The 11,878-nt window shown below is 48.2% G+C and overlaps 1 protein-coding gene across 1 annotated transcript in view; it reads right to left on the bottom strand.

Moving 5' to 3' along the window:
- The window catches only part of LOC139398537 (serine/threonine-protein kinase SMG1-like), a 16,659-nt gene extending 5,436 nt beyond the window's left edge, over positions 1-11,223 (bottom strand). Inside the window, exons 1-7 of the mRNA XM_071144486.1 lie at positions 11,064-11,223; positions 9,930-10,082; positions 6,319-6,498; positions 5,374-5,601; positions 4,805-5,028; positions 4,589-4,689; positions 3,264-3,440 (exon numbers count right to left, since the gene is read on the bottom strand). Coding sequence (XP_071000587.1) covers positions 3,264-3,440; positions 4,589-4,689; positions 4,805-5,028; positions 5,374-5,601; positions 6,319-6,498; positions 9,930-10,082; positions 11,064-11,162 — 1,162 coding nt within the window. The 5' untranslated portion in view covers positions 11,163-11,223. The remainder of the gene's footprint in view (positions 1-3,263; positions 3,441-4,588; positions 4,690-4,804; positions 5,029-5,373; positions 5,602-6,318; positions 6,499-9,929; positions 10,083-11,063) is intronic.
- Between the last annotated feature and the right edge of the window lie 655 nt (positions 11,224-11,878).

Below are 11,878 nucleotides of genomic sequence, written 5' to 3' on the forward strand. Positions count from 1 at the left end.
CTAAATCAACCATTTATCGGCTCATCAAGAACTTCAAGGAGAGCGGTTTAATCGCCCAAGAAAGTCCAGCAAGCGCCAGGACCGTCTCCTAAAGTTGATTCAGCTGCAGGATCGGGGCACTACCAGTACAGAGCTTGCTCAGGAATGGCAGCAGGCAGGTGTGAGTGCATCTGAGCACACAGTGAGGTCAAGACTTTTGTAGATGTCCTGGTGTCAAGAAGGGCAGCAAAGAAGCCACTTCTCTCCAGGGAAAACATCAGGGACAGACTGATATTCTGCAAAAGGTACAGGGATTGGACTGCTGAGGACTGGGGTAAAGTCATTTTCTCTGATGAATCCACTTTCCGATTGTTTGGGGTATCTGGAAAAAAGCTTGTCCAGAGAAGACAAGGTGAGCGCTACCATCAGTCCTGGGTCATGCCAACAGTAAAGAATCCTGAGACCATTCATGTGTGGATTTGCTTCTCAAGCAAGGGACTGGGCTCACTCACAATTTTGCCTAAGAACACAGCCATGAATAAAGAATGGTACCAACACATCCTCCCGAGAGCAACTTCTCCCAACCACCCAGGAACAGTTTGGTGACGAACAATGACTTTTCCAGCATGGTGGAGCACCTTGCCATAAGGCAAAAGTGATAACTAAGTGGCTCGGGGAACAAAACATCGATATTTTGGGTCCATGGCCAGGAAACTCCCCAGACCTTAATCCCATTGAAAACTTGTGGTCAATCCTCAAGAGGCGGGTGGACAAACAAAACCCACAAATTCTGACAAGCTCCAAGCATTGATGATGCAAGAATGGGCTGCCATCAGTCAGGATGTGGCCCAGAAGTTAATTGACAGCATGCCAGGGCGGATTGAAAAGGTCTTGAAAAAGAAGGGTCAACACTGCAAATATATCACCAGCCACTTTAAACAATGCTACTTAATATAATGTTTACAGACCCTACATTATTCATCTCATATGTATATACTGTACTCGATACCATCTACTGCATCTTGCCTATGCTGCTCTGTACCATCACTCATTCACATATCTTTATGTACATATTCTTTATCCCTTTACACTTGTGTGTATAAGGTAGTAGTTTTGGAATTGTTAGGTTAGATTACTCGTTGGTTATTACTGCATTGTCGCAACTAGAAGCACAAGCATTTCGCTACACTCGCATTAACATCTGCTAACCATGTGTATGTGACAAATACATTCGATTTTATTTGATATTGACTCTTTGCATCAACTTCATGTAATTGTCAATAAAAGCCTTTGACACTTATGAAATGCTTGTAATTATACTTCAGTATTCCATAGTAACATCTGACAAAAAATATCTAAAGACACTGAAGCAGCAAACCTTGTGGAAATTAAAATTTGTCATTCTCAAAACTGTTGGCCACGACTGTATGTGTGCCATTCAGAGGGTGAAGGGGCAAGACAAAAGATTGAAGTGACTTTGAACGGGGTATGGTAGTAGGTGCCAGGCGCACCGGTTTGTGTCAAGAACTGCAACGTTGCTGGGTTTTTCACACTCCACAGTTTCTGCGTGTATCAAGAATGGTCCACCACCTAAAGGACATCCAGCCAACTGGACACAACTTTGGGAAGTATTGGAGTCAACATGGGCCAGCATCCCTGTGGAACGCTTTCAACACCTTGTATAGTCAACATGGGCCAGCATCCCTGTGGAACGCTTTCAACACCTTGTAGAGTCAACATGGGCCAGCATCCCTGTGGAACGCTTTCAACACCTTGTAGAGTCAACATGGGCCAGCATCCCTGTGGAACGCTTTCAACACCTTGTAGAGTCAACATGGGCCAGCATCCCTGTGGAACGCTTTCAACACCTTGTAGAGTCAACATGGGCTAGCATCACTGTGGAATGCTTTCAACACCTTGTAGAGTCAACATGGGCCAGCATCCCTGTGGAACGCTTTCAACACCTTGTAGAGTTCATGCTCCATGAAATTGAGGCTGTTCTGAGGGCAACAGGGGTTGCAACTCAATATTAGAGAGGTGTTCCTAATGTTTTGTACAGTCAACACTCTACTGTTGTACTATATGGATTAGGGGGCCATTTGGGACAGTTAGGCAGCAGTCTATATGGAATAGGGGGCCATTTGGGACAGTTAGGGTAGCAGTCTATATGGAATAGAGGGCCATTTGGGACAGTTAGGCAGCAGTCTATATGGAATAGGGGGCCATTTGGGACAGTTAGGCAGCAGTCTATATGGAATAGGGGGCCATTTGGGACAGTTAAGCAGCAGTCTATATGGAATAGGGGGCCATTTGGGACAGTTAAGCAGCAGTTTATATAGAATAGGGGGCCATTTGGGACAGTTAGGGAGCAGTCTATATGGAATAGGGTCCCATTTGGGACAGTTAGGCAGCAGTCTATATGGAATAGGGGGCCATTTGGGACAGTTAAGCAGCAGTTTATATAGAATAGGGTTCTATTTGGGACAGTTGGGCAGCAGTTTATATAGAATAGGGTTCTATTTGGGACAGTTAGGCAGCAGTCTATATGGAATAGGGTCCCATTTGGGACAGTTAGGCAGCAGTCTATATGGAATAGGGTCCCATTTGGGACAGTTAGGCAGCAGTCTATATGGAATAGGGTCCCATTTGGGACAGTTAGGCAGCAGTCTATATGGAATAGGGGGCCATTTGGGACCGTTAGGCAGCAGTCTATATGGAATAGGGGGCCATTTGGGACCGTTAGGCAGCAGTCTATATGGAATAGGGTTCTATTTGGGACAGTTAGGCAGCAGTCTATATGGAATAGGGTCCCATTTGGGACAGTTAGGCAGCAGTCTATATGGAATAGGGTCCCATTTGGGACAGTTAGGCAGCAGTCTATATGGAATAGGGGGCCATTTGGGACCGTTAGGCAGCAGTCTATATGGAATAGGGGGCCATTTGGGACCGTTAGGCAGCAGTCTATATGGAATAGGGTTCTATTTGGGACAGTTAGGCAGCAGTCTATATGGAATAGGGTCCCATTTGGGACAGTTAGGCAGCAGTCTATATGGAATAGGGTCCCATTTGGGACAGTTAGGCAGCAGTCTATATGGAATAGGGGGCCATTTGGGACCGTTAGGCAGCAGTCTATATGGAATAGGGGGCCATTTGGGACCGTTAGGCAGCAGTCTATATGGAATAGGGTCCCATTTGGGACAGTTAGGCAGCAGTACTGCTGCTTCTTCTAATTATTGACTTAATTAATTGGAGGTCAGGGGTTAGATGGAGGTTAGGGGTCATACCTCGTCCCGTCTTGGGGTCGCGTACAGCCCGTTTGGGGCTGGGATTTAGACCCTTGCTGGTCATCGTCTGAGCGCTGGGGGGGGTGTCCGCCGGGGTGCCAAGGTTACGGGGGAGGAGCTTGCGTGAATTCTGGGACATTGAGTCCGTTTGAGTCTTCACACCGCTGCACCTCACCGCTGGGGAGAGAAGGGGAAAAAGAGAGAAGGGGAAAAAGAGAGAAGAGGAGAGAGAGAGAAGGGGAAAGAGAGAGAGAGAGAGAGAGAGAGAAGGGGAGAGAGAGAGAAGGGGAAAGAGCATGAGAGTGGAGGGGAAAGAGCATGAGAGTGGAGAGGAAAGAGTGAGAGGAGAGAGAAGGGGAGAGAGAGAGAGAAGGGGAGAGAGAGAGAAGGGGAGAGAGAGAGAAGGGGAGAGAGAGAGAAGGGGAGAGAGAGAGAAGGGGAGAGAGAGAGAAGGGGAGAGAGAGAGAAGGGGAGAGAGAGAGAAGGGGAGAGAGAGAGCGAGGGGGAGAGAGAGAAGGGGAGAGAGAGAGCGAGAAGGGGAGAGAGAGAGCGAGAAGGGGAGAGAGAGAGCGAGAAGGGGAGAGAGAGAGCGAGAGAGAGAGAGAGAGAGAGAGAGAGAGAGAGAAGGGGGAGAGAGAGAGAGAAGGGAGAGAGAGAGAGAGAAGGGAGAGAGAGAGAGAGAGAAGGGAGAGAGAGAGAGAAGGGGGGAGAGAGAGAGAAGGGGGGAGAGAGGAAAGGAAAGAGTGAGAGAGAGAAGGGGGGAGAGAGAGAGAAGGGAGAGAGAGAGAGAAGGGAGAGAGAGAGAGAAGGGGGGAGAGAGGAAAGGAAAGAGTGAGAGAGAGAAGGGGGGAGAGAGAGAGAAGGGGGGAGAGAGAGAGAAGGGGGAGAGAGAGAAGGGGGGAGAGAGAGAGAGAAGGGAGAGAGAGAGAGAGAAGGGAGAGAGAGAGAGAAGGGGGGAGAGAGAGAGAAGGGGGGAGAGAGAGAGAAGGGGGAGAGAGAGAGAAGGGGGAGAGAGAGAGAAGGGGGAGAGAGAGAGAAGGGGGAGAGAGAGAGAAGGGGGAGAGAGAGAGAAGGGGGAGAGAGAGAGAAGGGGGGAGAGAGAGAGAAGGGGGAGAGGAAAGGAAAGAGCAAGAAGGAGAGAAAGATCGTAAAGAGAAGAGAACAGTAGAGAGAGTAATCATTCTGGTATTTATCACATTAAACGAAGGGCCCCCTTATTCCCTATATAGTGCCCTACTTTTGACCTAGGGCCCCATAGTAGTGCACTACATTGGGAGCAGGGTGCCCTCAGCCAGGGTAGCGCACAATGAGGGAGGTGTAGTTACCTGCAGCGAAGCTGGTCTGAGCTGTAGAGGTGGGGCTGGAACAGTCTCCACCCCTCTCTGTCACCAACGGAGACGCAAAGCCAACCAGGCCGTTATACACACTGAAGACAGAGACCGACAGAGACAGAGAGGAGGGACAGGGTGGCCACTGTCAGTATGGGTAGGGGTGTTTGTAGCTCATTCAAGGTGTGTGTGTATGTGTGTGTGTGTGTGTACCTGGTGCTCTGTGTGTGTAGCTCCTTCAGGGTAGCAGGTATCTCCTGCAGTAGCTCCACCCCCTCCTGACTGGCTCCTCCGCCTCGGGGCTGGCCCGTTGCCTGGACGACAGTGAACAGCACGATCTGCACGTTGTCCTGCCACGCCTTGTACTCCAACAGGAACTGGCGCACGCTGCCCTCGTAGGTCACTTCCTCCCCCTCCGCCAGCGCGTTCTCCTCGTCCTACGGGAGAGACCGAAGAGAAAGGCATTTCACTGGTTCACCTACAGTCAATGAACTAAGTAGACCAGACCCAGCTGTTATCCCATTGGTGTATGTGGAAGAGCCACCCCTCTAAGCAGACCGGGACAGCGACCATTTTTTTTCTTGTAGTAAACAGCCTGATTAAAAGACATCTTGATTTATCCACCATCTTTGCTACGGTATGGGGGACACGCAGGGACAAACAGAGTGGGCGGAGGTCCGGTCAGTTAGGAAGGCGTTCCTAACAAATAAATCATTGTGAAAGTAGTGGATTGCTGAGAGTATCATGCATCTGTCTCCCTGTTGGTGTGTCACTGCCCATACCTTGGCCATGGCCCTCAGAAGGTGTTTGACGTCAGCCAGCTGGCGGTTGTGATTGGACAGGATGCCCTTGATGCTGTCCACCAATAGCTGCAGTGATTCCGTGGCGACATCCAGCTGCTGCTCACGCTCCTCTTGCACAGCCCCCTGGGTAGCCAGCTCCTGGCCCAGCTGCTTCTGGGCACAAGCTAGCCAATCAGGGCTGCCGATGGGCAGCTCCAACGCCGGGCTCTGAGTTTGAGGAGAGATGGGAGAAATGGGAGAGTAAGGAAAGTCCCAAATGGTACCCCTATATCAGCCCTGTCCCTGGAGAGATACCCTTCTGTAGGATTTGGTACCCTCCTGTAGAATTTGGTACCCCTATATCAGCCCTGTCCCTGGAGCTGTAGCTAGGGGTCAGTACTCACCAGTCTGTGGAGCTGTAGCTAGGGGTCAGTACTCACCAATCTGTGGAGCTGTACCTAAGTGTCAGTACTCACCAGTCTGTGGAGCTGTAGCTAAGTGTCAGTACTCACCAGTCTGTGGAGCTGTAGCTAAGGGTCAGTACTCACCAGTCTGTGGAGCTGTAGCTAAGGGGTCAGTACTCACCAGTCTGTGGAGCTGTAGCTAGGGGTCAGTACTCACCAGTCTGTGGAGATGTAGCTAAGGGTCAGTACTCACCAGTCTGTGGAGCTGTAGCTAAGGGTCAGTACTCACCAGTCTGTGGAGCTGTAGCTAAGGGTCAGTACTCACCAGTCTGTGGAGCTGTAGCTAAGGGTCAGTACTCACCAGCATGTGGAGCTGTAGCTAAGGGTCAGTACTCACCAGTCTGTGGAGCAGTAGCTAAGGGTCAGTACTCACCAGTCTGTGGAGCTGTAGCTAAGGGTCAGTACTCACCAGTCTGTGCAGCTGTAGCTAGGGGTCAGTACTCACCAGTCTGTGGAGCTGTAGGTAGGGGTCAGTACTTACCAGTCTGTGCAGCAGCTGTAGCTCTATGGAGGAGACGGAGGTGTTGAACTGGGCAGCGTAGGAGCAGGTCTGCTGGCACCTCTTCAGCAGCTCAAACAGAGCAGAGTCCATGCTCAGGGCCTCAGGGGTCCGCATCCGCAGGCCCTCAAAGTTCAGTATGGTACTGCACAGGAACGTCACCTAGAAACAGGAAGAATACATTTCAGTATGGTACTGCACAGGAACGTCACCTGGAAACAGGACTAATAAAGTTGAGGAATGTCACCTGGTACTGGGAATAATAAAGTTGAGGAATGTCACCTGGTATTGGGAATAATAATGCTGAGGAATGTCACCTGGTATTGGGAATAATAAAGTTGAGGAATGTCACCTGGTATTGGGAATAATAAAGTTGAGGAATGTCACCTGGTATTGGGAATAATAAAGTTGAGGAATGTCACCTGGTATTGGGAATAATAAAGTTGAGGAATGTCACCTGGTATTGGAAATAATAAAGTTGAGGAATGTCAACTGGTATTGAGAATAATAAAGTTGAGGAATGTCACCTGGTATTGGGAATAATAATGTTGAGGAACGTGAACTGGTAGTGGTAATAATAAAGTTTAGATATGATTTTAAATATATACATATACAGTGGGGCAAAAAAGTATTTTGTTTGCCACCAATTGTGCAAGTTCTCCCACTTAAAAAGATGAGAGAGGCCTGCAATTTTCATCATAGGTACACTTCAACTATGACAGACAAAATGAGGAGAAAAAAATCCAGAAAATCACATTGTAGGATTTTTAATGAATTTATTTGCAAATTATAGTGGAAAATAAGTATTTGGTCAATAACAAAAGTTTATCTCAATACTTTGTTGGCAATGACAGAGATCAAACGTTTTCTGTAAGTCTTCACAAGGTTTTCACACACTGTTGCTGGTATTTTGGCCCATTCCTCCATGCAGATCTCCTCTAGAGCAGTGATGTTTTGGGGCTGTTGCTGGGCAACACGGACTTTCAACTCCCTCCAAAGATTTTCTATGGGGTTGAGATCTGGAGACTGGCTAGGCCACTCCAGGACCTTGAAATGCTTCTTACGAAGCCACTCCTTCGTTGCCCGGGCGGTGTGTTTGGGATAATTGTCATGCTGAAAGACCCAGCCACGTTTCATCTTCAATGCCCTTGCTGATGGAAGGAGGTTTTCACTCAAAATCTCACGATACATGGCCCCATTCATTCTTTCCTTTACACGGATCAGTCGTCCTGGTCCCTTTGCAGAAAAACAGCCCCAAAGCATGATGTTTCCACCCCCATGCTTCATAGTAGGTATGGTGTTCTTTGGATGCAACTCAGCATTCTTTGTCCTCCAAACACAATGAGTTGAGTTTTTACCAAAAAGTTATATTTTGGTTTCATCTGACCATATGACATTCTCCCAATCTTCTTCTGGATCATCCAAATGCTCTCTAGCAAACTTCAGACGGGCCTGGACATGTACTGGCTTAAGCAGGGGGACACGTCTGGCACTGCAGGATTTGAGTCCCTGGCGGCGTATTGTGTTACTTATGGTAGGCTTTGTTACTTTGGTCCCAGCTCTCTGCAGATCATTCACTAGGTCCCCCCGTGTGGTTCTGGGATTTTTTTCTCACCGTTCTTGTGATCATTTTGACCCCAAGGGGTGAGATATTGCTTGCGTGGAGCCCCAGATCGAGGGAGATTATCAGTGGTCTTGTATGTCTTCCATTTCCTAATAATTGCTCCCACAGTTGATTTCTTCAAACCAAGATGCTTACCTATTGCAGATTCAGTCTTCCCAGCCTGGTGCAGGTCTACAATTTTGTTTCTGGTGTCCTTTGACAGCTCTTTGGTCTTGGCCATGGTGGAGTTTGGAGTGTGACTATTTGAGGTTGTGGACAGGTGTCTTTTATACTGATAACAAGTTCAAACAGGTGCCATTAATACAGGTAACGAGTGGAGGACAGAGGAGCCTCTTAAAGAAGAAGTTACAGGTCTGTGAGAGCCAGAAATCTTGCTTGTTTGTAGGTGACCAAATACTTATTTTCCACCATTTTTTGCAAATAAATTCATTAAAAATCCTACACTGTGATTTTCTGGATTTTTTCCCTCATTTTGTCTGTCATAGTTGAAGTGTACCTATGATGAAAATTACAGGCCTCTCTCATCTTTTTAAGTGGGAGAACTTGCACTATTAGTGGCTAACTAAAAACTTTTTTGCCCCACTGTAGATGGTTGAATCATCAGCATACATGGACACACAGGCTTTGTTTAAATCGTGGCACATTCATTAATTTCCTCGTGTGTTTCATAAGACTATACAACCAGGGTGTTGGGTAATAGGCGTTTGTAATTGTGCAATTGTGAATCAACGCATTAGAATGTACAAGGAAGCCACCAAAATAGAGCTCTGTATGCAAAAAAAATTGGAGGGGGGGGGGCATGCCCCTCCCAGAGACCCCCACAGCCTGGAATTCCCTGGTTGTGAAATTTTTCTCCATGTTCTTCCAGAACACCTTGACTATACAGGGAATAGGGTGCCATTGGAGACGTATACCCAGAAAAGGTGGAGACGTAAACCCAGGAAAGGTGGAGATGTAAACCCAGAAGGTGGAGACGTATACCCAGAAGGTGGAGACGTAAACCCAGGAAAGGTGGAGATGTAAACCCAGAAGGTGGAGACGTAAACCCAGGAAAGGTGGAGATGTAAACCCAGAAGGTGGAGACGTATACCCAGAAGGTGGAGACGTAAACCCAGGAAAGGTGGAGATGTATACCCAGAAGGTGGAGACGTATACCCAGAAGGTGGAGACGTAAACCCAAGAAAGGTGGAGATGTAAACCCAGAAGGTGGAGACTATACAGGGAATAGGGTGCCATTGGAGACGTATACCCAGAAAAGGTGGAGACGTAAACCCAGGAAAGGTGGAGATGTAAACCCAGAAGGTGGAGATGTAAACCCAGAAGGTGGAGACGTAAACCCAGGAAAGGTGGAGACGTAAACCCAGGAAAGGTGGAGATGTAAACCCAGAAGGTGGAGATGTAAACCCAGAAGGTGGAGATGTAAACCCAGAAGGTGGAGATGTAAACCCAGAAGGTGGAGATGTAAACCCAGAAGGTGGAGACGTATACCCAGAAGGTGGAGACGTAAACCCAGGAAAGGTGGAGACGTATACCCAGAAGGTGGAGACGTAAACCCAAGAAAGGTGGAGATGTAAACCCAGAAGGTGGAGACTATACAGGGAATAGGGTGCCATTGGAGACGTATACCCAGAAAAGGTGGAGACGTAAACCCAGGAAAGGTGGAGATGTAAACCCAGAAGGTGGAGATGTAAACCCAGAAGGTGGAGACGTAAACCCAGGAAAGGTGGAGACGTAAACCCAGGAAAGGTGGAGATGTAAACCCAGAAGGTGGAGATGTAAACCCAGAAGGTGGAGATGTAAACCCAGAAGGTGGAGATGTAAACCCAGAAGGTGGAGATGTAAACCCAGAAGGTGGAGATGTAAACCCAAAAGGTGGAGATGTAAACCCAAAAGGTGGAGATGTAAACCCAAAAGGTGGAGATGTAAACCCAAAAGGTGGAGACGTAAACCCAGAAGGTGGGCAGCGTACCTGGCTGGTACGCTGGCTCTCCCGGGCCACGAGGGCGCGACGCTCTGCGATGGTCAGATCAAAGTCCTGGAGCACCGGGGCCAGGGCAGGGTTGGCCCCTCCGGCCCACTTCAGACGCTGCTCTATACTGCCCTCTAGTGATGCCAGCTTCTCCTGCAGGGGGGGAGAGGACAGATCCAATAAAAAAAAACACAGACACACAGTCATTAAAGGACTCAGACCAGAGAGAGAAAAGAGAGCATTTTCTTTACAGGAGTAGCTAAGAGTAACGGTCTAGTTAGCTATCAAGGTTGACAGATTGGTCAGCAGGTAGCCTAGTGGTTAGAGCGTTGGGCAAGTAACTGAAAGGTAGCTAGATCGAATCCCCGAGCTGACAAGGTAAAAATCTGTCGTTCTGCCCCTGAACAAGGCAGTTCACCCACTGTTCCCCTGAACAAGGCAGTTAACCCACTGTTCCCCTGAACAAGGCAGTTAACCCACTGTTCCCCTGAACAAGGCAGTTAACCCACTGTTCCCCTGAACAAGGCAGTTCACCCACTGTTCCCCTGAACAAGGCAGTTCACCCACTGTTCCCCTGAACAAGGCAGTTAACCCACTGTTCCCCTGAACAAGGCAGTTCACCCACTGTTCCCCTGAACAAGGCAGTTCACCCACTGTTCCCCTGAACAAGGCAGTTCACCCACTGTTCCCCTGAACAAGGCAGTTAACCCACTGTTCCCCTGAACAAGGCAGTTAACCCACTGTTCCCCTGAACAAGGCAGTTCACCCACTGTTCCCCTGAACAAGGCAGTTCACCCACTGTTCCCCTGAACAAGGCAGTTCACCCACTGTTCCCCTGAACAAGGCAGTTAACCCACTGTTCCCCTGAACAAGGCAGTTCACCCACTGTTCCCCTGAACAAGGCAGGTCACCCACTGTTCCCCTGAACAAGGCAGTTAACCCACTGTTCCCCTGAACAAGGCAGTTCACCCACTGTTCCCCTGAACAAGGCAGTTCACCCACTGTTCCCCTGAACAAGGCAGTTCACCCACTGTTCCTAGGCCGTCATTAAAAAAAATAATTTGTTCTCAACCGACTTGCCAAGTTAAATAAAGGTTAAATAAAAAATATAAATAATAATTGTTGATGACTGACCTGGACAGCAGCGATGGCCGCCTCGTCCTGGCTGAGTTTGTAAAGCTTCTTCTTCATGCTACTGAGGATGATGGAGCGAGGAGGAGGGCTCACACTCATCGGCTGGGTCCTAGGGCCGAGCACGTCCTCATGCTGCCACTGGAACACAGAGAGGGGACAGGGTTAATAGGGAAAATCCATCCCAAAACTCTACTTCCTATGAGTAACCGTGTTAAATAACACTGATACGTGAAAACAATATATATTTTTTGGGGAACGAATATTTAATTTTTGTCGTCATAACAAGGTTGGTAGCAACATGTGAAAATCTGTTGCAGCTCAAGTCGACTACAAAACCCACAATACAATGCTCTCTCTGGGTTGGCCAGCTAGCAAACGTAGCAACACAGAATAATACCAAAGTCAATATCAGCACGCGAAGTAGCTAGCTAGCTGTGAAAACAAAACGTGCACCTCTGCTACCCAGAGAGAGTGGAACGGCAACAAGGGCCCTTGCCTCAGACACAAAGGGGCGCATTACGAGATGGTACTTGGTTGAAGATGGTTGAATAATTTGGTACACTGTAGATTGAGCACGTATATACGTTGTCATGACGATATAAACTTGATTATATACTTGTTCTAGAACACGTATGAGGGTACTGTCTATTGGCTGATACAGCAATCTGGAGTGAAGGTACTGGTTTTAAAACCGTTATGAAATGTGATAACACACCATCTCCTGTGACAGAACCATGTACTCTACACGACCAACAGTATGTGGACACCTGATCGTCAAACGTCTCATTCCAAAATCATGGTCATTAATACGGAGT

Source organism: Oncorhynchus clarkii, unplaced genomic scaffold (genome assembly GCF_045791955.1).
Source record: "Oncorhynchus clarkii lewisi isolate Uvic-CL-2024 unplaced genomic scaffold, UVic_Ocla_1.0 unplaced_contig_3141_pilon_pilon, whole genome shotgun sequence".
NCBI lineage: Eukaryota > Metazoa > Chordata > Actinopteri > Salmoniformes > Salmonidae > Oncorhynchus > Oncorhynchus clarkii.